Source organism: Sturnus vulgaris, chromosome 16 (assembly GCF_052056855.1).
Source record: "Sturnus vulgaris isolate bStuVul1 chromosome 16, bStuVul1.hap1, whole genome shotgun sequence".
In the NCBI taxonomy this organism is placed as follows: Eukaryota; Metazoa; Chordata; class Aves; order Passeriformes; family Sturnidae; genus Sturnus; species Sturnus vulgaris.
Genome location: NC_142258.1, coordinates 13,761,786 through 13,784,849, shown reverse-complemented (window position 1 = coordinate 13,784,849; position 23,064 = coordinate 13,761,786). Strand labels below are relative to the sequence as shown.

At 58.2% G+C, this 23,064-nt stretch overlaps 2 protein-coding genes across 2 annotated transcripts; both read left to right on the top strand.

Moving 5' to 3' along the window:
* The first annotated feature begins 34 nt into the window (after positions 1 to 34).
* PTX4 (pentraxin 4) lies at positions 35 to 2,010 on the top strand. The gene is made up of 2 exons (XM_014890925.2): positions 35 to 498; positions 625 to 2,010. Exons 1-2 carry the CDS (start codon positions 370 to 372, stop codon positions 1,870 to 1,872), a joined length of 1,377 nt encoding a protein of 458 aa, XP_014746411.2. The 5' UTR covers positions 35 to 369; the 3' UTR covers positions 1,873 to 2,010.
* A 749-nt stretch (positions 2,011 to 2,759) lies between these two features.
* CLCN7 (Cl-/H+ antiporter 7) lies at positions 2,760 to 22,613 on the top strand. The gene is made up of 25 exons (XM_014890981.2): positions 2,760 to 2,938; positions 10,029 to 10,100; positions 10,764 to 10,835; positions 11,064 to 11,129; positions 11,707 to 11,839; positions 12,229 to 12,338; positions 13,018 to 13,098; positions 13,453 to 13,515; positions 14,216 to 14,299; positions 14,446 to 14,539; positions 14,926 to 14,990; positions 15,442 to 15,558; positions 15,884 to 15,938; positions 16,453 to 16,513; positions 17,016 to 17,154; positions 17,399 to 17,492; positions 18,698 to 18,867; positions 19,179 to 19,230; positions 19,523 to 19,650; positions 19,816 to 19,901; positions 20,380 to 20,512; positions 20,610 to 20,669; positions 20,995 to 21,171; positions 21,285 to 21,365; positions 21,473 to 22,613. The coding sequence occupies exons 1-25, from the start codon at positions 2,810 to 2,812 to the stop codon at positions 21,557 to 21,559; spliced, it is 2,409 nt and encodes an 802-aa protein (XP_014746467.1). The 5' UTR covers positions 2,760 to 2,809; the 3' UTR covers positions 21,560 to 22,613.
* The last annotated feature ends 451 nt before the right edge of the window (positions 22,614 to 23,064 follow it).

The following is a 23,064-nucleotide window of genomic DNA, read 5'->3' as shown; positions in this document are numbered from 1 at the left end:
CCCTGCCGCACCGCCCTGTCCTGCCGGCACTGACCACCCCGTCCTACCTATCCTGTCCTGTCCTGTCTGCGCTTCCCGGCCTGTCCCCGCTGCCCTGTATCCAGCCCAGGGTCCCCCACACACCTTTCTGTGCCTCACAGCCGAATACCCCCGGCCCGGCCCCTGCCGCTGGACGCCGGAGCCCGGGAGCTCTGGGCCGGGGCCAGCCGCCCCCGCAGAGCGCTGGCCCGGGGCCTCGTCGCTGGGAGCCCCGGTACTGGGCCGTGCCAGAGGTGGCTGCGGATCTCATCATGGTGGAGGCTGCCCGGGGGAACACCACGGGGGCCAGGGCCGGCCTTGCCGTGCAGACAGAACGCGTCCGGCAGCGGCATGGCGGGGACGGCACTGCCCCTTTGCCTGATTCTCGCTGCCGCCCTGCAGGGCGGCCTGACCCGGGCACCGGCACCCCTGTCCCGCCCTGGCCCCCTGCTCCTGCGGCTGCGGCGCCTGGAGGAGCAGGTGGGTGCCCGGGGCGGGGAGGGGGTGCTGCCTAATCTGTGCCAGGCGGACACTCAGTGTTTTGGGTTGGGCAGGGACCCGGCATGGGGACGTGGGCTCACTGCACACTGTCCCACTCCCTTGCAGTTTCTCCGGCTCCAGGAGGTGACACTGAACCATCTCCAGAACATCGCCAGCAACTACAATATCTCCTACAACATCGATGGACGTTTCCAGGCACTGGCGGAGCAGGCGGAGGCGGCCGATGCCGCCCGGGCCGCCCTGGGTGCCGAGCTGGCCCGCCTGGCCACCGCTGGCCGGCGGCTGCGCCGCAGGCTGAAGAGGCTGGAGGGGACAGTGGGTGCCCTGAGCCCACCACCCGGCCTGGTCACCCACCCACCGGCTGCACTGGTGGAGGCTGGCAGCAAACCGCACGATCCGCCAGACACTGCCCGCAGCCGGGGCAGCCAGCAGGAGCAGCAGCCAGCGGGCCAGGTTGTCCTCAGCACCCCCAGCCCTCGCCGCCCGAAGACGAGGCGGTGGCAGCAACACCGGCAGGAGGAAGGGCTCTGGCTGCCGGCTGATGCCGAGGCTGGCGGAGCACCCAGGGAGGATGAGGAGACCCCTCGTGATGCAGCACCAAGACCCCAGACCACGGCACCGGTGCTCCCCACGGTCTCCCCGGAGCAGCCCCCAGCCCCACAGCAGCCTGGAGAGGGTAGGTACGGCCTCCCCGCCCCGGTGCCCACCTCCCCCGCCTGTCGCACCGGGGCCGTCCTGCTCTTCCCCAACACCTCCGCTGAGCACAGGGCCGTCCTGGGACTGGGGCCACACCGGGGGCTGCGGGCGATGTCACTCTGTGCCTGGCTGGCCACCCCAGCCCCTCGCCTCGGTGATCTCCTCTCCTACGCCACCGAGGACGGGCACAGCGAGCTGGCCATGCATGGCCACGGTGGGGATCGCCCTGGCTCTGCACGTTTCATCGTGGGGGACGGGCAATTTCGGGAGCTCCCAGTGGTGCCGCTCCTGGATGGCAAATGGCACCACCTGTGCCTCACCTGGTCCTCCGGCCAGGGCCAGTACCGCTTCTACGTGGACAGGAGGCTGCTGGCTGCCGGCTCCGGCTTCCAGCAGGGCAATGAAATTCCCGCTGGTGGCTCGCTGGTGCTGGGCCGGGGGCAGGACGGCCCCAACACGGACTTGGGCACTGCAGAAGCTTTTGTGGGTCACCTGGCTGGCTTCGCTCTCTGGAGACGCGCTCTCCTGCCCGGGGAGGTGGCCAGAATGGCGACCGGGCGGGGGTTGCCCCGTGGCCCCCTTCTCACGCTGGCCGATGCCTCCCTGCAGGGCGGGGTGCGGAGGGTGGCGTGTCCCTGCCTCCAGCGCTGCCTTTGACGAGGCTGGCAGCAGGAATTGTGCCGGCTACCAGCGGTCACGGCTGGCTCATGGTGCCGCTCCCGACACGAGCTGAATTCTCTCAGGGTGATGGGACAGCCAGCGGGGAGCGCGTCTCAGGACCGGCACCATCAGAAAGGGGGGGGAAAAGGGAAAGGAGTCTTGGCAGCCAGTACGGCAGAGGTGGGACCAAAGCCAGAGGTCGCCTGTTCCTAGAGCATGTACAACCCATCGTTCCGATTAAAATGCTCCGAACATTAGAGAAAACTAATTTATTTGTGTCCTGCTCATTCGCTGCAACGCTCGGTGCCGCTCACAGCCAGGCAGGAGGTGCTCAGCACGGGCAGCTGGAGAGGGTGACGCTGCTCGTTCCCTGCCCCTGAATCAGAGCAGGGGAAGCGGAGCACGGGACAACCGTGACCGGGGTGAGCCAGCGCCGCCGGAGCAGCTCCGCCGGTGCCGTGCGCTGCCCCTGCTCGTGGGGCTCCTTGGCGGGACGGGGCTTTGGGCCGAGCTGTGCTGCTCCAGGGGGGTCAGGCGAAGCACACTCGCTCCCGATTGTCTGCTCTACGGAATTCTGTGCCTGGAGAGCTGGAGCAGCGTCGGCTCCGGCCGTTCTCGGAGCCCCGTGTTCTCTGGGACGGCGGGGCCGTTGTACCAGCTGTGTGCGTGGGACAAAGCGTCGTGGCGGCCCTGCAACCTCTCGGGCAGCCGCCACCGGGGTCCCACCCTGTCCTGTCCCGTCCTGTCCTGTCCTGTCCTGTCCTTTCCTGTCCCGTCCCGCCGCCGCTCCGGGCGCGAGCCTCTCGGTAGAACTACAACTCCCATAGTACCTTGGGGCGCCCCCGGCCGCCCTGACAGCCACGTGATGGCGGTGGCGGCGGTCACATGACCGAGCGGCGGGGCAGGCCCGGTGGAGGAGCCGCCGCCGCCCCGCATGGCCAACGTCGCCAAGAAGGTGTCCTGGTCCGGCCGCGACCGCGACGACGACGAGGACGGGCGTGCGGGCGAAACCACCCCGCTGCTCAACGGTACCGGCCCGGGTGCGGCGGGCAGCGGTCGGCAGGTGGGTACCGCCCCCGGGAGCGGGGGGCTCTGGCCGCCCCGGGCCGCTCCGCGCCGGAGGGTGAACGGAGAGAGCTGGGGCCGCGGGGCGGGGTCGTGTCTGCATCCCCCCCGCTCTCTCCCCTGTCGTGTTTAACCGCGCTCGTTGCCCCGGGGCTGGGCGGGGGCGATCGGGGTCGCTCCGGGCTCCCGCGGGCTGGGAAAGCAGAACCTGTCGGGACCTGGCGCGGGAAGGGGCCGGGGGGAGCCATGGCCGGGACACGGGGCACTCGTGAGGGAAAGACTGAGCTGGGACTGAGTCAGTGCCCAGCTAGCAGCCGTGCGGGCCGGCTCCATCCCTGCTGCAGCCCTCGGCCGCTGCTTCCCCGCTGTGGGACGGTCCCTGCCAGCAGGATCCTGCTCCTGCCCGCTGGAGCTGCTCTCCTCATTCTAAGAATCACAGCATGGATTGGGTTAGAGGAGACCTTAAAGCTCATCCTGTTCTACCCCCTGCCATGGATAGAGACACCTTCCACAGGTTGCTCCAAGCCCTGTCCGACTTGGTTCTGAGCACTTCCAGGGATAGGACAGCCACCACCTCTCTGGGAAGCCTGTGCCAGGGCCTCACAATTTCCTGCTGACATCTGATCTATTCTCCTTTTGTTCAGTTTGAATCCATTCCTCTTGTTCTGTCTGTATCTGTCCATGTAAAATTAATTTGTACTAAAAGAATTTCTGCTAAAAATGTTTTTCTGTGAGAGCCTGATGCCTGACATGCTGCTGCTGCCCAGATCAACAGGTAGGGCTCAGGCACAAGAGCCTCTAACACGAGTGGTGGAGGGTGTCCTGTGGGATGTATGGAGATACACTGGCAAAAAGCACGTCCAAAGCGGGCCATGTTACAGAGGGAGGCCAGTTCCTTCTGGAAGGTTAATTTGGGGTAATTAAATAAAGAGAACTTCTCTCCAGTGTACCCTCAGGCTCCTGCCTGGCAGTCTCTCCCCCACATGCAGCTCATTGTAGAAAACTGAGGCGCTCAGCACCTGCTCTAGATTGAAGCTGAGGGCGAGTGCTGGGCTGTGGTGTGAATGGGATGTCAGGATGGAACCATAGAGCACTTTTGTGCCAGCACCAGGTGGGACAGGCATTGCTTCCAGGTGGCATCCTCGAATTTCCTGTGGAGAGTTTTCTGGGAAACTTGAGCTTAGATAGGGAGGAGCAGTGCCAGATTCTGTCAGCTGTTAGCAGGGATGTCTCGCCCAGCATGATTCTGTGCTGCCCTGCTCCTGGGCAAGTCAGAACAGCAGGCTAATTAGAGGGAAATGCAGGGCTTGTTAGGCTGGAACAGCCTTGTGTAGTGCTCTGGGAGCAGGGAATGGCAGCTGGAAGGAGGCAGCTGTGCCATGGCAGCTGTTCTGGGGTGAAAATAAAAGTTATCCTCCTGGGCAGTGCAACAGGACCCCGTATATTTACAGCACATAGGGAATTCTGCAGTTTTGAAGGGTGTTAGAATAGAGATTAGCTGGATCTCCTGGCTAGGGATCTTTAGGAGAGGGTTTTCCTGATGGTTTACAAGAAGTGCCTGAGGCCTGCTGCAGCAGGGGCAGTTAGAGGTGGACACGCAGCCCACAATGTGATTTATTGTCACTGTGCAGGCAGCTCAGGTCCCAGCTGGTGACATGGCACTATGTGGCATTTTCCTTGGCAAGGGAGGAGGGGGAGTACCTTGCTGGAGCTCCAGACCACATGTGCCCCTGGCAGTGGCAGCTGGCTTGTCACTGTAGGGCTAGGGTTGTATTTTGGTGTCAGGCAGCTGCCTCTCCCTTTGCCCCAGATGATTTTCAGTCATGTGGATTGAAGCAGGAAGGCAGGAAAGCTTTGGCGGAGAAATAAAGAGAGGCTGGAGCTGCTTAGCTCAGGGGAGATTTAAACCTGGCTTGTGGTAATACAATAAAAATGTCCCCTAGCTGAGCTTCTTCCCTTTCTCATGTGCTTGTTTAATTGAAATGAAAGTGATCTTAGGGTGACTAGAGGAAACATGGGTCTGTAGCTCCCCAGCTGACAGCTGTGAAGGACTGAGATCAAGTTCTGGTGGGCAGGAGGTGAGGAGAGGCTGGATAAACACACCTGTGGCCATAGAGGGGGTGTGAGAGACCTTTCCCTGAGGTCTCGTCTGGTTTGGGGCCAGTTGAGCTGACTAAGCCTTCATCCTCTCATCCTCTCACCAGGGCTTTCTGGTGCCTCGGGCATATCAAGAAGTGAGAGGCAGCCTGTACCTCTGAGCATCGTGCCTGCCGTGGGCTGTCCCTTTCCTGTGTTCTCCAGCTATGTGTGTTGGTTCTCAGGCTGGGAAGTGGGTGGAAAATTTTAGTAAGAGCAGCCAATTTCCATCATGAAACATTTTTTGTCAAAGTCGCTACCTTCGAAGATATGCTGTAAGATATTTGTGCTGAAGTGCCTTGACTTTGACTTTAATGCTCCTGCTTCAAAGGGTGCCTGGAACAAGGGGTCACCATCATGAAGACCAGGCTGCTGCTTCTCAGCCCCTGTGTGTTTATTCTGCATCTCTGGATGTTGCTGGTCTCATTTTCTTTAATCTCAAGTAATGAGGTGCAAAAAAGTGGCCAGGCTGCAATCAAGAAATCTTGGTGGGAGGAGGCAGAAAAAGGGAAGTGTGAGTGCTGGATGAGCCCTGATTCCTGGCAGATGGGCTACAGATTGCACACCCCAGATTACTGGCAGAAAGGCTGTCCCTGCTCTTGTGAGCCTGGAGGTGACTGCCATGAGGAGAGCCGCTGCCCTCGAGTGGTGGCAGGAGCTTGCCCCAGCACAGGAACTTCAGGAAGTTTTCTGCAGGTTGCTCAAGCCATCGGGGACTGTGGCAGTGCCTCATCCTTGTGCTGCTCTTGTGTCAAGAGAAAGGCCAGGGCAATGACAGCATTTCCCATCCTCATGGAGGTGAGGGTCAAGGAGCAGCTATGCCCTGGGAGTGGCAGCAGGGGCCTAGAAGCAGAAGCATGGCCAAGTGGTGACACCTTGGGGAGAATCCAGGTCCTGTTAGGAGAGAGGGAGAATCCTGTTTGGAGCCTGGAGGTGAGGAGCCCTGTTCTCTCCTGCCGCCAAGCGTTTTGGGGATGATGCTGGATTGGTTTGAAGCCTGCCTCAGCTGTGGCTGTGTGTCAGAGGAGGGGGTTATCAAAAACCCTGCAGCTCATCTCCCCCGTTCACTGCTGGAACCAGTGACAGGGTTCATGTGCTGGTGACACACTGGTGTGACACAGCCTGGAATCTTCCACCCAGGTTGGTGTGAGGGACAGAGTGTTCTGCAGCCAAGAGAGTCCTGGGGGCTGGAAATCCTTCCTTCCCTCCCACAGTTTCTGTGGGCTCCTTGTGTGGTCTGTGCTGGGCTTTATCTCATCGATAACAGAAAGTCACGTGCTGCCAGTTTGTTACTGAGGGGGACACAGGACAATGACAAGAGGCAGTGTCTAGGGGGGGTCTCCTCATGCTGGGTCGTGTCCTGCAGGGAAGAGCCTCACTGGCTCATCCCTGTGGAAATGAGCTGTGGAGCAGAGTCAGACATTCCCCATTGATGGTTCTCCAGAGCAATGTTTGGGGGGGCACAGCTTGGTTGCTGTGCACACAGCCTGGGTTGGATCATGGAGATAATGCATTCAGGGCATGATTAGAAGGTGGTGGTTGAGATTTTATGCTAGATTTTTTTCATGTTGAGATCGATCCTCAATTTGCTCTTGCTAGTCTCAGAGTGCATGCCAGCATGACAAAGGGGAAGGGGACCTCAGGAATCCCCGAGGGGGCTAGAGCTGGGGCCTCTAGTCCAGCCCCTGCAGATCCCTGAGGGACACATCCAGAGGAGCGTTGGGTAACTACTCTGCACCCTATTTGGTCCCAAGTGTGTCACCAGTCACAGGGTGAACATTTGGCTCTGATATCTAAGCAGAAGTTCTCTTCCTGCAGTTTATCCACTGCCTCTTGCCCCATCAGTGCAAAGCGTCAAGGGAAGTCTGCCTTTGTCCTGTCTGTAACCTGTGTTGGTTGTCTGGAGATGGCATGAAGAGCTACCTGAGAAGCACCAGCTTCTCCTTGTGTATCTTGCCATGTGTTCTAGCCCCCAACTCTCTTACTGAGCTCACTTTCTGTGCCTTTTCTGTGCCAGGAGGCCCAAACTGGATGCCAAGTCCCAGGTGTGCTATTGCAGGTGCCAGATGGAGGTGTGGGATCCCTTCCCCAGACCTTCTGGCAGTGGTTTTGCACCACCCAGGAGGGGGTTGACCACCTTCACTCCAGGACTGTGCCACTGACACCTCTTCACTGACCCACCAGGTTGCTGCAAGACTTTTTTAACTAGGCTACTTGCTGACCACTGGGACTCATCCATGCCAGATGCAAGGCTTTGTATTTGTCCCTGTTGAATTTGGGGGCTTCCCTGCAGCCTGTGAGGTCCCTTGGAGGGGCAGCCCTGCCTGCCAATATTCCTGCCCACTAACACTGATGATAACTTATTTCGATTCACACCAGGGCTCCAGACATCATCTTTGCAGAGCTCGGAATGAAATTAACTCTCCCACCCAAATGGGTGTTCATATGCCTCTGGCAGAGTGAGGCTCAGCATGTCCCAGAGCCTCTCCTGGGGCAGGAGAGCTGTTAACCCATCTGTGCTCTCTGGGTTTTGGCAGCAGTGCATGTTTTTATGTGGAGATAATCACAGCACAGTCACACAAACATCACACGTACCCAGGATCAGCAGCTGCCTTGGCTGAGTTTGAAAACATCCCAAGGAGAGCATTGCTCAGTGAATCTTTGAGCTGTGCACAAATAACCTTTTCTCTTGGCTCCAGGCTGCCTGAATTTCTCCTTTTTTCTCTTATCATTCTTGGGTGCTGCTGGAAGTAGCTCCTTCTTGCCCTCCTGGCATGTGATGCCCTTGGCGGGTGAGACAGGAGCCTGGCCTCTGCTTGCACATGCCAGAGGAGTGCCAGGGCTTGGGGGGGAGGATATTAAATATATGCTGCTTGTCTAAGGAAGTTCAGCTTCAGGTTCCACTGCACCTCCTTTTGTTTCATCTGTGCTTGTGTCCTGCTGGTGCTTCATTGATGGGGAATTGAGCTGCAGTGCCCTGGCCGCTTTCTCCACAGGGGAGGAGAGTGGAGGGTGGGATCTCACTGGTTCAGCCACATTTGGTCTGTCTGCAGACCCCATAGCTAACAGAAGGAGAATTTTCCCTGAAGGGGGCTGGTCCTGCCTGAGGTCTTACACAAGGGACAAGGCATGAGTGATATTTTCCATCTCCTTGCCTTGATTTTGCCCTAGATGTGTGGCACCTAACAGGAGCCTTAAATCCTTGTGCTTCCTCAGTCCAGGTGGGGCTGTGTTCCTTGGCAAGGTGTCAGCTTTGTCCCTCCAGGTTTCAGGGCAAGGAATGTGTCCTTCCCCCTCCCCAGGATGGTGGGGGCCTGGCTGGGACCTCAGCCTGCCACTAGAGCAGCTGGGCACCCGCAGGCACTGGAACAAGCAGTTCCTGTATCCAGCTCGTGACCCTAAGTTCCTATCCAGGGAGGTGACAGCTTTGTGTCTGCCCAGCTCATAGAAGTCCACAGTGGTCTGCTCTGACTGCTGGGAAAAGGGTCCACCTGGATCCTTTCCACTGGGATTGTGGAGCCATCATGGACCAGAAACAAAGCCCAGGCTGGATTTACCAAACCAGTGTCTGAAAATGGCAGCATGGAGCATGTTGGGCTGGGGCTGCTGGGGGCTAAAGGGAACCAGAGAAAGTTTGAGAAGCCGGGGTAGAATTCATCTGCAGGGAGTGAAGGAGAATGTGGAGCAGAGGGAAAAATGGGAAAATAGGTCAGGCTGCAAACACAAAGGGATATTCTTCCTCTGCAGTGACATGCAGGGTTTCCAGCAGCTCTGGCCTACACGTTCCAGACGGGATCGTGGGGATTAAAGCAGCAAGGGGCTCAATCTGGGACCTGCTAGCAGAGAGAGACTGATGTGCCAGAGCCCTGCTGTTGCTCACCATCCCTCTTTTATCTTCCAGTTCTTTAACCCAGCAGCTGGGGAGGAGTGAGGCTCTGGAGGGGAAGATCTTAATGCTGAAGAGTGGTGTTTGGGCTGTGCTTAGGGACACTGCTCGGATCTTTGTGCATCCCTGTGTTTCACAGTGACAGAGGTGTGACAGCAGCCCACCTGTTCCAGCTGGATCCTCTTGTGGCACTGCTCAGCTGCAGCCTGAGCCCCTGCTTGCCTCATCCAGGAGACAGCAGTGCCTGCCCCAAACAGTCAAAAAAACTCGGGTGCTATGCAACTGTGCTGCCAGTAAGGAGCCTGAGTGATCACCAGTGAAAGGAGGGAGATGCAAATGCTGCTTCTCAGCATCACACTGGGGCCGGCTCAGAGAGACACCAGAGTCCCCAAGGCTGTGCAGGAGCAGTGTGGCCACTTCCTCCTGCATCTCCTGGACGGCAGCCAGCCTGTCTGTCACTCTGGTCCCAGCTGCTTGGGGGGTGACAAACACGCTAACGTGATGTGCTCCTCTCCGGGCTGGGAACCACTGCTGTGGAGCAGATGGCAGAGCCAGACGTGCCCTCAGCTGTCCCTTGCTGCTGGCTGGGCCTGGCAGCTGAGGGCACGTTGTGGTAAGCTTGTGGCTGTGGAGGTGGCTCAGTGTCCAGGGGCTGGGTCCCTCCCCAGCCTCAGGCAGTGTGGAACGTGCTGCTCTGCACAGGTTTGCTCGGCTCTGTGCCAGGAACCGCGCTCCATGCCAGGGGCTGGTGGTGGCCAGTCCCCAGTGAGCCGCTGCTGGCTGGCACCTCCCCAGGTGAGCTGGCTCTGCCAGCTCACAGGTTGGAGCAGCTCGCCCAAATCCTGCTGCTGCTGCCTGTGGTTCCCTCCAGGGTGTTGGATCCCACCTCCTTGCTGGGTCCTCTGAGAGGAGGGTGCTGCATTTTGGGGGGCTCTGGCAGTGGCAGGTGGGCAGAGCTCTGCAAAGGAGACAGAGCATGAGCATCTTGCAGGCCGGCTCCTTCTCTCTCTCCTGTGAGATCTGAAGTGCATTCAGGAACTGACCTCATTTCCCCTTCTCTCCTCAGCTCACTCCTTCCCCCTTCCTGCGCATCGGGCAGCTGAGCAATGTGGACCTCAATGAGGACATCCATGAGCTGGTGAGTGGCACAGAGAGGAGCCCACTTACTGAGACCCCTTCCCTTCTTCCAGTTACAGCTGCAGCTGTTCCTTCCTTCACATTCAGCTTGTTCCACAAGGACTCCAGCATTTCCTCCTGGGCTGGGTGACCTCCGTGGCATGGACAGCTGCTGCTGCCCCAGGGGGCCCTCTGGCATCCTCAGCAAATGCCCTAATTCGGAGCTGGGAATAGCTTGTATGGTCAAAGGCTTTTGGGAAACAGAATTTGGTTTCTGCCCAAAAACATGAGTTTGCTTGAAATAGCTCCTTGCTTTTGGCCTAAGGAATTTCCTGCCAAGGTGAAAGGTTGCTCTCCACTGGAGCGTGGAGTTGCTTGGATTCAGTGCCAGGTCAACACAGCAGTGTGATACCCAGCTGGGCAAACCTCCCACCTGCTCCCAGGGAGACATCCTGCTTGGGGGTGAAGGGGTGCTTGCTGAGGGTGCACCCCTGACAGCTGGTCCAGCTGCCTTGAATTCCACACATCCACCAACTGGTGGAAAATCATCCCAGATCCCTGCCTGCCAGGCAGCTTGCACCTGCAGTCCTCTGTGCATCCAAAAGGAGTTAAACTGACAGCTGCATGTGGATGGGAAGGCTGGACTGTGACCTGACCATCCTAAGCTGTGCATCACATCCCACAGGAGACAGAGGTGCCTCGGCAGCGTCCCAACGAGATCCCCCACAATGAGAAGCTCCTGTCACTCAAGTATGAGGTAAGTGCCCATGTGCCCAATCTCAGGCCTGCCCTTTTGGATGCAGCAGGTCAGGTATGAGGGCCAAGGGTTCACAGCTGCCCAGCGAGGGCGGTTTCAGTGTGAAAGGAGTGGGATCGGGGAAGAAAATGATAACAGGAGCAGGGTGAGGGGCTGAGGGCAGCACTCCCCAGCATGGGGGTCTCTTTGCCTGGTAGAAAATAACAGCATCTCCCTTTCCCAAACTAGAGCTTGGACTATGACAACAGTGAAAACCAGCTGTTCCTGGAGGAGGAGAGGAGGATAAACCATGCGGTGAGTCTTGTCCACAAATCATCTCAGGTGGGGTGGACAAGGGAAGCTGTTCCCCCTGGCTGGTTGCTGGGGGGCTTTGTGCCAGAGGAGGTTGTGCTTAAAGCCTAGATTGAGCTGGGATGGGTTTATGGGCACTGACCAGCTTGTGACAAGCTGTGAAACCATAGGATCAAGGACCTGGCATGAGGTGGTTGGAATGGGAGCTAATCTGGGTGCATGTGGTGGCATTGCTGGTGGTATGGGGCAGGTCCCTGAGCAGAGGGACTTCTGGAGTCATGTGAAACATCTGCCCTGGGGGGTTTGGGAATCAGTGCTACAGCAAGAATCCCAACAGGATGGGCCTAATGGAGGCAGGCAAGCTGGAAAAGCGCCTTAGGGATCCCACAGAGGTACAAGAGCACTGATTAAAATCAGTAAATTGTGTCCAAGCTTGGCTGGGTCAGCCAGCATTGGTGCTCTCTGGCTCTCCTCAGAGCTTCCCAGGCTTGGAGTGTGTTGGGGAAGGTGGCAGGTGTGTCGGGGTCCCCTGGATGCCAGGCTGGGTGGCAGCAGGGTGTGAGTGCTGCCTGCCCCTCAGGCTTTCCGGACAGTGGAGATCAAGCGCTGGGTCATCTGTGCCATGATCGGAATCCTCACCGGCCTCGTCGCCTGCTTCATCGACATCGTGGTGGAGAACCTGGCTGGGCTCAAGTACCGTGTGGTGAAGGACAGTATCCTCACACAGCAGTGGCTGCTGGCCAGCTGGGACCTCTGGGATCTCCTGGGAGCCATGAGAGGGGTTGTGGGGGAAGAGGGCTGCACTTCCTTGCTCCAGTTTGGTGGCACAGACTCTGCGTCCTAGCTTCTCTGCAGGGCTGAGCTGTGGCTGGGCACTGCCATAACAGAGGAGGCTCATTTCAGCTCTCTTGGATGCTTTAAGTGATAGGGGGCTTGGAGCAGCCTGGTCTAGTGGATGGCATCCCTGCCCATGGCAGGAGGTTGGAACTAGATGGTTTTTAAGATCACACCCAACCCAAACCATGCTGTGATTCTGTGAGATGCTGTGGTGGGAGGGATGGTACCCAAGCAATACTGGCCTTTCCTTGAGCTGCTACCCCAGACATCGACAAGTTCACAGCCAAAGGGGGCCTCTCGTTCTCCCTGTTACTCTGGGCCACCCTAAATGCCAGTGTGGTGATGGTGGGCTCTCTGATCGTTGCATTCATAGAGGTAAGAGCTTGAAACTGTTCTGGGTTCTTTACGTGGGCAAAGCAGGGTCACATTTCCGGAAAACATGCAGAATTTTGTAAACAGTGAATGTATTTCTGCAAATTTGGCTCCTGATAGCACGCTCCTCAGTGCTGGCTCCAGCTGTGCTGTGAGGTTTCTGTGGGGCTGTCAGACTCCCAGGATGTGCTGGCAGCCTGGGGCAGAGGCTGTGCTCCAGCCTTGGGTGGGGGTGCAGCTCTCCCAAGCCTTGGCCCTAGCTCAGCCTCTCTGTGTTGGCTGTACTGAGTACCAGCAGAGACCGGTCTGGCTGGATGCATCAGGGAAGCCTCTGGAGGACAAGCCAGACTGGGATTCCCTATGGATCACTCTAATCCATAGTGTCTTCCTTGTGGCTTTGCCCTTGCTTTCCCTGGCCACCAAATGTCACCTTTCTGTAGCTGTGACAGGGTAAAGGAACACCTAGGTGTCCCCAAGAACCCAGCCAGCTCCTTTTTCCTGGCACATTTGCCCTTAGGAAGTGGGTACTTCCTCAAGCCTATCTCCAGAGCCTGTTGATAAGCTTTGTCCTCATCTCAGAGCCACCCTGAGGGTGTGCTATGTGTGCTCTGTGCTGAGGGGCAGGGGATGGTGGCTGGTGTGTCCCCATCCCGTGTGTGACAGCTCTCCCTGCTCCCTGCAGCCCGTGGCAGCTGGCAGTGGCATTCCCCAGATCAAATGTTACCTCAATGGTGTGAAGATTCCACACGTTGTCCGGCTCAAGGTAGGAAGCAGGAGGTGGTGGGATGGCCTGGGCACATTGTGTCCTCCTGGGGTGGCACAGCAGGAGCTGCCATGAGCTCCCAGCTCCATAGCTATTTTCTCCCCCTGGTGCCCAGAGGTTAAATCTCCTGCCCTGGGCCCTGGGAAGAGCAGCTTTGGGTAGATCTTTGCTCTGGCCAGGAAGAAAATTGACCAACTCTGTAGGCACAGTGAGGGGGCTGAGAATCACAAGTTCTCCGGGGTCATTGGGTCCTGCCATGCCTCAGGGCCCACTGGATCTGTGTCCCCTGTGGCTGCCAAGGTCGTGTTCCTCGTGCCACCGTTGTGACACGCTGTGCCCTTCTCTGTTTTGCAGACCCTGGTGATCAAAGTCTGTGGGGTCATCCTCTCGGTGGTTGGTGGCCTGGCTGTTGGGAAGGTGATGTGCACAAAGTGCTCTCTGATGTGCTGCTTGACGTGTTGGTCCTTGCTGCTGGCACTTGTGTCACAGCCTGTCACCGCTCCTGTTCTGGGGACAGGGTGCTGGGGGCCCTGCAGTGACTTCCCAGTGTTATTCCCTGGTGTCTGTTATTCCCTGCTGGCCAAGGTGGCTGCAGCACTGCCAAGCTTGAGGAGCCCCTGGGGCACGTGGTGTCACCGTGCCAGCCTGTGTGTGGCTTGGCTGAGGGCAGGAGAGCAGCAGCCTCTGTCCATCAGTGCTTGTCCCTGCAAACAGTAGATGGGAGAGACTTGGGTGCTCCATTGGGACTTTTCTGGCTTACTGGGATTGAAGGCAGGCAAGGGATACACTTGGTGGGAATAGGGGGTGGGCAAGAGAGGCACATGCTAGCATAAAGATGTCATAGAACCATGGAATGGTTTGGGTTGGAAGAGATCCTAAAGATCATCTCATTCCAAACCCCTGCCATGGGCAGAATCACCTTTCGCTAGACCAGGTTGCTCAGAGTTCTGTCCATCCTGGTCTTGAACACTTGCTGGATGGGAAGGGGAAAAATGTCAAGGTCTGTATTTCCCTGAGGGAAATACTCCCATCCAACTTCAGGACTGCAAGCTGGTGAGCAGCATTCAGACATCCCTGTTCTTCCTTCCCCAGTCTGACTCTTCTCTCTGGCCCCTAGGAAGGACCCATGATTCACTCTGGATCTGTGATTGCTGCCGGCATCTCCCAGGGAAGATCCACGTCCTTAAAGCGAGACTTCAAGGTCGGTGTTGAGGTCCGAGGGGTTGTGCTGCAGGTGCCCTTCTGTGCCAGACCAGGCTGTTCCCACTGGTAGCTTGGCATCATCCATGTCATTGCCCAAAGTCAAGCCTGTGGCCAGCCCTAAAGCTGCCTTCACTCCTGTTTCAGATCTTCGAGTACTTCCGCAGAGACACAGAAAAGAGGGACTTTGTGTCGGCTGGAGCTGCCGCCGGCGTCTCAGCTGCGTTCGGTGCCCCTGTGGGTGTGTGTCTTGGCTCTCTGGCACTGAGCAGTGCCTGGACATGGATTTCCTCGGGAGGCTGCTCCCACTAACTTGGAGACAGCTCTTGGGATCTGCATAGGGCACTGCAGGGGTCTTCCTGCCATGCCATGCAGGTGTTGGCCTTGCCCAAGGGCAAGGGGCTGATCTGCCTCAGATCCCAAATGTTGCCTCTCTGGGATGGACAGTGGCAGTGGGGGGCTTTGCTGTGATCAGGACATCACTGATGGCTCGGTGGGCTTGCCTGTGAGAGGGTCTGGGCAGTGTTGTCAGATGGCCTGGGGTGAATCTTGGGTGCTCAGCTGGTGCTGTAGCCAAGGGGTTGTGGCATGTGCCCCTTGTGAAGATGTTGTGTCTTGTGTTTGCAGGGGGTGTCCTGTTCAGCTTGGAGGAAGGGGCTTCCTTCTGGAACCAGTTCCTGACATGGAGAATCGTAAGTGCTGGAAAGCAGTGGAAAGCTGTTGGTTTTGGTGTGTGGCATTGCCTTGTCTAAGTGTCCTGCAGCCCCAGGCCTCCTGACACCCCAGCAAGGACCCATGGGTAGCCCATCCCAGGGAACAGCATCCCAGCTCCCCTCCCGTGCCCTGCTCCTCAGGGGCTGAATTTGGGCCTGGCTGAGCTCCATCTTGCTGCCAGCTCCTTTCCAAGGGAGCTGCCTTGGGCTGTGCCCCAGGGCAGCAGAGAAGCAAAAGGAGAAGCAAGACCCTGGTCAACATAAGGCTGCCACAGGGAATGTGACCTCCCGTCCTGACCTCCTGTGACTGTCCCCACCACAAGCCCTGCCCAAGGGCCTTGGGGGTGATTTGGGGTAGTGCACGGGGTATGTGGTGAGGAAATGGGGCTGGAAGCATCTGGCAGTGACTCTGGGCTGCATCTCCTTCCAGTTCTTCGCCTCCATGATCTCCACCTTCACGCTGAACTCTGTCCTGAGCGTTTACCATGGCAATGCCTGGGATCTCTCCAGCCCTGGGCTTATCAACTTTGGCAGATTTGATAGCGAGGTAGGCACAGGTATTCTCCATGTTGTGCTCTGGTGAGGGGTTGGAAACAGCCCTTAGCAGCTTTGGGGACATCAAGTTGTCACTAACCTCGCCCAGAGGCTGAAGCAGGCTCTGCCATAGCAGGGTGAGGGGTCTGGCCAGATCTCAGCTCCACCAGCCTCAGCATAAAGAATTTCTGGAGGCTGTGAGCTGTTCAGGGGATACTTTGGGGCAGCTCTGAAAGCCTTGTGCCAGTGCAGAGTTGTGCTGTCCCAGCAGTCAGTGACTGGCTGTGGGACTGCAGATGGGCCAGGAGATCTGAAACCCACTTCTTTCTTGCTTGCAGAAAATGGGCTACACAATCCAGGAAATTCCTATCTTCATCTTTATGGGAGTGGTTGGTAAGAGAATGCTGCTGTCTCGATTTGATTAGTCTGAATAATTTCCTCTGTTCTCTGTCTGGGTCTAAAAAGCTTTGGCATCCAGTTTCCTGGGGAAAATGGGGAATCCATTAAATTTTGGAGCAGAGGCTGCTTGTGGGGCTTATGCAGGGATGAGAGCTGGATCCTGGCCCAACTCTAGTAGCAAAGTCAAGCCCCTTTAACCCATGTTGAGCAGGGTCAGTGCATTGCAGTCCTGGGCAGCCCCTTACTGCCATGTGAGCTGCCTTTATCCCCATGGATTTGGCCTGTCCTTTGCCTGCCTGGTGCCAGCACTGTGACATTGGCCTCTGGCCACCTGATGCTGGTGCCAGGCTCCTCTTGGTGACAGGTCCTGGCTGGCTGCAGGGACAGCATCCATATGTCCCAGGGCTGCTGGTCACTCTAGATGGGTTGTGCATGATGTTCAGAGCTTCCTTGTGTTATAGGCAGCCTGGGCCCTGCGTGCTGAGCTGTTTTTCTCTCACATTTGCAGGTGGGATCCTCGGAGCTCTGTTCAATGCCCTCAATTATTGGTTGACAATGTTCCGGATCAGGTAAGAGCTCACAGGTAATGAAGGGGATTGATGTGGGTTGGCTGTTGCCTTCTGCATTCCCTCAAAGTGGCGTTCCCAGATGGAGCAAGGCTGTAATCTCTCACTTAATGTGAGCAACAGCAGTTCCTGAAAGAAGCCACATGCCTCTCACTGCCTGTGGCCGAGGTTGTGACCCACAGCATCCCAGCACTGCTCTGACCCTGCCAAGTATTTTCCTCCAATGACTGAAGGGCCCGGAGAAGTGCAGGCACTGCAGACCTGACTGTCATGTGCTCTGAGAGGACTAAAATGAGGAAGAGAGCTGCTAAAGCCAGCTGAGACCAGTCTGGCCCAGCCAATACCTGTCACCAGCTTTTCAAGCAGCAGGACAGCCTGTCAGGGTCTGGGCAGGGAGCAGAAGCAGCCAGACTGTCATGTGCCTGATGTGACATGCCCAGCCAGGCTGGGGCTGATCCTGCCCACACCCCTGAGTGCCCCCCTCATTGCTCTGCTCTCTTCACAGGTACATCCACCGGCCCTGCCTCCAGGTGGTTGAGGCCATGCTGGTGGCAGCAGTGACGGCGACCGTGGGATTTGTTATGATTTACTGCTCAAGAGATTGCCAGCCCATCCAGGGGAGCTCTGTGGCATATCCCCTGCAGGTAGGACATGATCAGAACAGCATTCAGAGTGGGGGACACCCTGAGCCTGGGGGCCTCAGCAGGGAGACAAGACCCTGCTTGGGTTTGGGACACTGGACCTCGCAGTTGATGCCCTCCAGTGCAGGCAGAGCTGGAGACCCAAGGATGCTGTAGGTGTCCTCCCTGCCCAGAGCTGCCTCTTCGCTGGCACATGTCCTCCAACCTTCCCTGCCACTTCTAACTCTTTCTTACCTTGCCTTTTCAGCTTTTCTGTGCTGATGGAGAGTACAACTCCATGGCCACTGCTTTCTTCAATACACCCGAGAAGAGCGTCGTCAACCTCTTCCATGACCCTCCAGGTCAGTGCACCCAGCAGCGAGACCTTGAACGTGGACAGGGAGGGTCCATGTGTTCCTTGGCCACTCGTGGGACAGGGCAGAGGGTGATCAACCCATGAAGGCTTCACAAAACACTGTGCTGCAGTGGTGCAAGGGGGAGGGATAGATGGCACCTCTGAGCTCGGCCAAAGGGCTGTGGTGTTGGGAGGCTGTGGGGCCTGGGACCTGGTGTTGTTCGTGCACATTTGCAGGCTGTATTGCTTCTGAGTTGTATGAGAACATGTCTGACCCTTGCTGTCTGTCTGAAGTCTGTTCTGGAAATGTTGCTGGGATGTTTTCTTAATTAGCAGGGCCGCTTGCCCCATAATGATTTTACCTTCTGGGCAAGTTGTGGAGGTGGATCTTGGGGTTTGGATTTGCTTGAGAAATGGAGTTTGGTTCTCAGGTCCATTTTCCTTGGACCTGGTGTAACCCCAGCATCTCCTCTGCCTGGTGTGGAATCTTGAGTTCTGTGCCCAGCTGCACGTGGGTGGGGAACAGAGAGATCCTCAGCCCAGAGGGTGCAGCTTGGCCACCTGCAGCCAAGAGATGACCATCCTGTGTCTTGGGGCTGCTCCCTGCAGTGCTGGCTCCTCCCTGGCTCAAGGCTTCTGTCTGAAGGAGGGTTTGCAAAGTACTCGTTTAAACTAGACTGGACTGCTCAGCAATCCCAAAATAGCACTTAGCCTGGTTGTGGGGTCAGCAAGGTCTCACTGGGATGGCACAGCCTGTGCTATGGGACAGCATGGCACTGGCTGGAGCAGCTGTGGGAACTGCAAGATGGGAGGGAGTTTGCAGGACCTGCCCTGCTCAGTTGATCCAAAGCTGGCAATGGGACCTCTGTGCTCCCAACCTTGTCCTTCAACGCTGGCAGTCCCTCCCTTGGGGCTTTGAAGTTCATGGAAGTCTGGGAACCACAGGGCTGGGAGGAGACGAGTCACGAGATGGAGGAATGGGGTGTGAGGGCTAGGGGATGGCACTGGCTGGGTGGGGGGTGTTGTAGGGGGGCAGAAATAACCTGAAGAGCCAGTTTGAAAGGCCTGTGCTGCCAGGGCAGCCTAAGAAGAGGGGCTCTCACTGCTGGGAGTGTGTCGTGGGGCTGCTGCTGCCTGATCCATGGCCACAGCCCATCACAGTGTTCCCTGGGCTGTGGGACCAGCACTGACTCTGTTCTGTCCCCACCCCAGGTTCCTACAACCCCATGACACTGGGCATGTTCACACTGATGTATTTCTTCCTGGCCTGCTGGACCTATGGCCTGACAGTGTCTGCAGGGGTCTTCATCCCCTCCCTGCTGATCGGGGCAGCCTGGGGGAGGCTCTTCGGCATCTCCCTGTCCTACCTGACCAAGGGCTCGGTGAGTCCTGCCTGGGAAGCCCTGGAACCCAGCCCTCCTCCCTCACTGCTGGGCTGCTGGCACGTTCAGGCAGCGTGCCTGGAGCTGGCTGAAAGCTCTAAAGTGGGCTGGCTCCTTGCTTGATGTCTTCATGAGCTGGGTCTGGACATCCCCATGTCCCACTGGAGCCTTGCCAGCAGCTGGGTTGTTTAGGCAGCCTCAGGCACCTCTCCCCACTTGGGAGGGGGATTTGGGGGCCAGGACACTGCTGACTATCTCTGAATGCCCTGGAGCCAGCAGGTGACTTGGCTCCTTCTCTCTCCTGTGCTCAGATCTGGGCTGATCCTGGGAAGTACGCCCTGATGGGAGCTGCTGCACAGCTGGGTGAGTTCCCCATAACACAGTGTTGGTTGGGGTGAAGATGTCATGGGAAAAATCAGTCCCTGCTTCCCTGACATCTTCCCAGCTGAAGCCCAGCCTGGCTGTCAGCTCCCTAATCACCCTGCCAAGCACAGACAGTGCTGGGATGACAATGAGGGCTGGGCTCACCCAGGGCACCCCTGGGTGGGCAGTCCTGAATCACTGAGAGATTCAGGGCCCTCAGGTGTTCTGTGATGCCTTCACTCTGTCTTTCCTTGCCCTGCTAAACCCCTGAAACCCCTGGGTGCCTCTGCAGGTGGGATAGTGCGGATGACACTGAGTCTCACAGTCATCATGATGGAGGCAACAGGCAACGTCACCTATGGCTTCCCCATCATGCTGGTGCTGATGACAGCAAAGATTGTGGGAGACTATTTTGTGGAGGTGAGGACTGGTGTGCTCCCTAGGACTGTGGGTCAGGGCTGGTGGTGCTGGGGGGCCATGGGGGTCCAGGACAGGCATGTGCTCGCTCTGAGGGATGAGCTGCTGCCTGGTTGTGCCCCTTGACATCTCACCAGGCTTCTCCTGACGGCTTGGCTCTTGTTACAGGGACTGTACGACATGCACATCCAGCTGCAAAGTGTCCCCTTCCTGCACTGGGAGGCCCCAGTGACATCCCACTCCCTCACAGCCAGGTAGGTGGGCTGGGCATTCCTGTGGCAGTAGCCTTTGGACCATACTGTTGGCCTGAGCTGGGGTGGAGGTGGTGACCTCCTGGATACAGGAGCCTGCTGTCCCCTGGTACCACAGCCCAGCTCCTTCCCCAGTAGGGATGTGATCTGCAGTGTGTTCCTTCCTCTCTCCCTGGCTGCTTTTGGGGACACAGGGGGCGTCAGCACTGAGGAGTCGTGTGTGTTGGGGAGATACTTAAGAGTGTGAGGGTGGTGAGGCACAGGTTACCAGAGAAGCTGTGGCTGCCCCATCCCTGGAAGTGTCCAAGGCCAAGTTGGATGGGGCTTGGAGCAGCTTGGTCTAGTAGAAGGTGTCCCTGCCCATGGAAAGGGTTTGGAATGAGATGAGCTTATAGGTCCCTCTCCACCAAACCAGTGTGTGATTGCACGATTCAGTGTGTGTGCTGCCATGGCTGTGTTTCACCCAGAGCTTTCCCTGCAGGGAGGTGATGAGCACTCCTGTCACCTGCCTGCGGAGGATCGAGCGCGTGGGCACGGTCGTGGACATCCTCAGTGACACCTCCTCCAACCATAATGGCTTCCCTGTGGTGGAGAGCAACCCTGACACCACACAGGTGGGGGCTGGGTGCCCCTGGGGAGGGAGTGCAGCTGGGGTGGCCACACAAGGGCTGGCTGCAGTGTGGGACCCTCACACACGGTGCTCTGTTGCAGGTTGCCGGGCTGCGGGGTCTGATCCTGCGTTCCCAGCTCATCGTCCTGCTGAAGCACAAGGTGGGTGATGGAGGTTTGGTTGTGTCTGCTGTCCCAATTCTGTCTCAGGCGCCTTGCTGCCTGCCTTGCTGGCAGAGGGTCCCTGTCATCTCCCTCAGCTCACCCAGGGGGATGGTGGGTGCTGCCATTCGGTGGTGAGGTTATCCCAGCATCATCCTGCACCCCACTGGGCTCACAAACTCTGAGGGAGCGGGAAGCAGGCTGTGCTTCTGCAGATGATCCCTCTGTCCCACACTTCTGCCCTTTTTCCTCCCTGGCCCTGTGCATTGTCTTGATGCCTGTGAGCTCTGTGGGGTAGTCCCCAACCATCTCTTTGCTCCCAAAGGTTTTTGTGGAAAGGGCCAACCTGAACCTAGTGCAGCGGCGGCTGAAGCTGAAGGATTTTCGGGATGCCTACCCCCGCTTCCCCCCCATCCAGTCCATTCACGTGTCCCAGGACGAGCGCGAGTGCATGATTGACCTCAGCGAGTTCATGAACCCCTCGCCCTACACCGTGCCCCAGGTAATGGCCAGGGACCCTTGTGCACAGCTCCCCAGGGATCAGGGTGGGCTTGGGGGGCTGAGGTGGGGGGGGGGATGGCTGCTGCAGCCTCCCAGCCCCGTTCTGCCTCGCAGGAGGCGTCTCTGCCACGGGTGTTCAAGCTCTTCCGAGCCCTGGGCCTGCGGCACTTGGTGGTTGTGGACAATCGCAATGAGGTGAGTCCCTGTGTCCAAGCAGCCTGGGCTCCTACAGGGGCCAGGGCCACGCTGTCCCCAGGCTCTGTGTGCCCACATGGGGCTGTACCCTGTCCCTTTCCTGGCAGGTGGTGGGCATGGTGACCCGCAAGGACCTCGCCAGGTACCGGCTGGGGAAGGAGGGCCTGGAGGAGCTCTCGTTGGCACAGACGTGAGGCAGTGTGGCCCAGCAGAGATGTGCCCTGACCCCTCAGGGCTGGGCACCCCCTTTTGCAGGAGGTGGGGCAAGGACTGGGCCAGTCCGTGCAGGTGTCACAGTGCCTGGAGCACTGGCATGGCCGTGCTGCCCCGGCCCTCCTGCCTGTTGCTGCCTTCCCACGTCTACTGCCTCCTCTTGTCACCCCTTCCTCTGCTTCCCTGAGGGATCAAAAAAATTCAGCCTTGGCTCTGTTAGCTCCTGGAATAGGTTCTCCTTGAAGGTTGGGTGAAGGCTGGAGTGTTCTATGGGGAGCGGGACTGCCCTACTGAGCTGAGCACACTCCTCTGACATGGCACGTGGCCTCTGTTGCTTCATCCACGCAGTTTGGGCTGTCTGGGACTTAGCCCTGCCCTAGCTTCAGCTGCAGGGCCTGTGAGAGGAGCAGAGGGGACATGATGGGGCTCCCTCCTGCCCCCAGGCCCCTGTTCCCCGCTGCCCTGTGGTCCTGCTTGCTGGGTTGGGCTGAGCTCTGGAGTTGCCTCCTGCTCCTTGGGACTGAGGAGGGGGATGTGCCCTGCTTGGCTGTGCAATAAAAGGGCTCCCCTGGTTCTGCAGCTGCCGCCTCTGGCTCTTTCTTGGCTCCCTCAGCCACTCTGACCCCAACCCATGTGTGGGGAGACACCCCTGGGATCTGTGGCAGGGATGGGAACAGGAGAGCTGCCTGTGCTGGGGCGATGTTGGTCCTGCAGCCTGTGCCCCTCTGCCATTCCTGCAGTTCTCTCACCACTGCTGCTCACACACTGGGATCTAGAGTCACTCCTGGCGTGTGTTCTGGGCCCTTCCAGGCACCCCAAACCCAACCACCAGTCCTGGATTTGGCTGGGGGTGGGAGCAAAGCCAGCCTTGGACCTCACTTCTCCAATCTTTCCCCATCCTTGCTCCTCTCCTTGGCATTGCCCTGCCCCCTGCCCTGGGACTGCCCCTTCCTTACTTGGACACAGGCAGCCTGGTGCCTGGAGAGGCTTTTGACTGCAGGATCTGAGCTGAAATAAAGTCTGTTTGTACTTTTATTCTGGTGCTGCCTGTCCCTTGCGTCCCTTCTTCCCTTGGGGCCACTGTCCAGGCTCAGGTGTCCCCTTGGGGCTGAATTGAGCCCTGTCCCCACTCCTGCTGCTGGGAGGGCAGAGGCTGGAAGTGAGGGGGGGGGGGCTGCATCCTGGGCGCTGCCCCCCAGCAGGGCTCAAGGCAGGGGCTGGCTGCCCCTTCCCGGGTCCTTTTCCCTTTCAACACCAACACAAAGCCACCACAAAGCAGAGGATGCCTCAGCTGGGCCCTGGTAACAGCCAGGTCCAGCTGTGGGGCCATGGGGAAGAAGAGCCAGCCCTGCTGTCCTGTGTGGGTTCAGATCCCTGGGGCAGGGGAGCTGTGGGGCACAGTGGGTCCCCAGGCCAGTGCTGGGTCCCTGCTGCGTGCTGACAGCCGGGTGCTTTATGAGGCCCCGCATCGCCCTTTGCCCTGGCG

Bases quoted from the DNA above. Each gene is read 5' to 3' on its own strand.
- PTX4 (XM_014890925.2), top strand. From the start codon at position 370: ATGGCGGGGACGGCACTGCCCCTTTGCCTGATTCTCGCTGCCGCCCTG. The intron at 499-624 runs GTGGGTGCCCGG...ACTCCCTTGCAG, and splicing joins TGCGGCGCCTGGAGGAGCAG to TTTCTCCGGCTCCAGGAGGT.
- CLCN7 (XM_014890981.2), top strand. From the start codon at position 2,810: ATGGCCAACGTCGCCAAGAAGGTGTCCTGGTCCGGCCGCGACCGCGAC. The intron at 14,300-14,445 runs GTCGGTGTTGAG...CTCCTGTTTCAG, and splicing joins CCTTAAAGCGAGACTTCAAG to ATCTTCGAGTACTTCCGCAG. The intron at 20,670-20,994 runs GTGGGTGATGGA...TTGCTCCCAAAG, and splicing joins TCGTCCTGCTGAAGCACAAG to GTTTTTGTGGAAAGGGCCAA.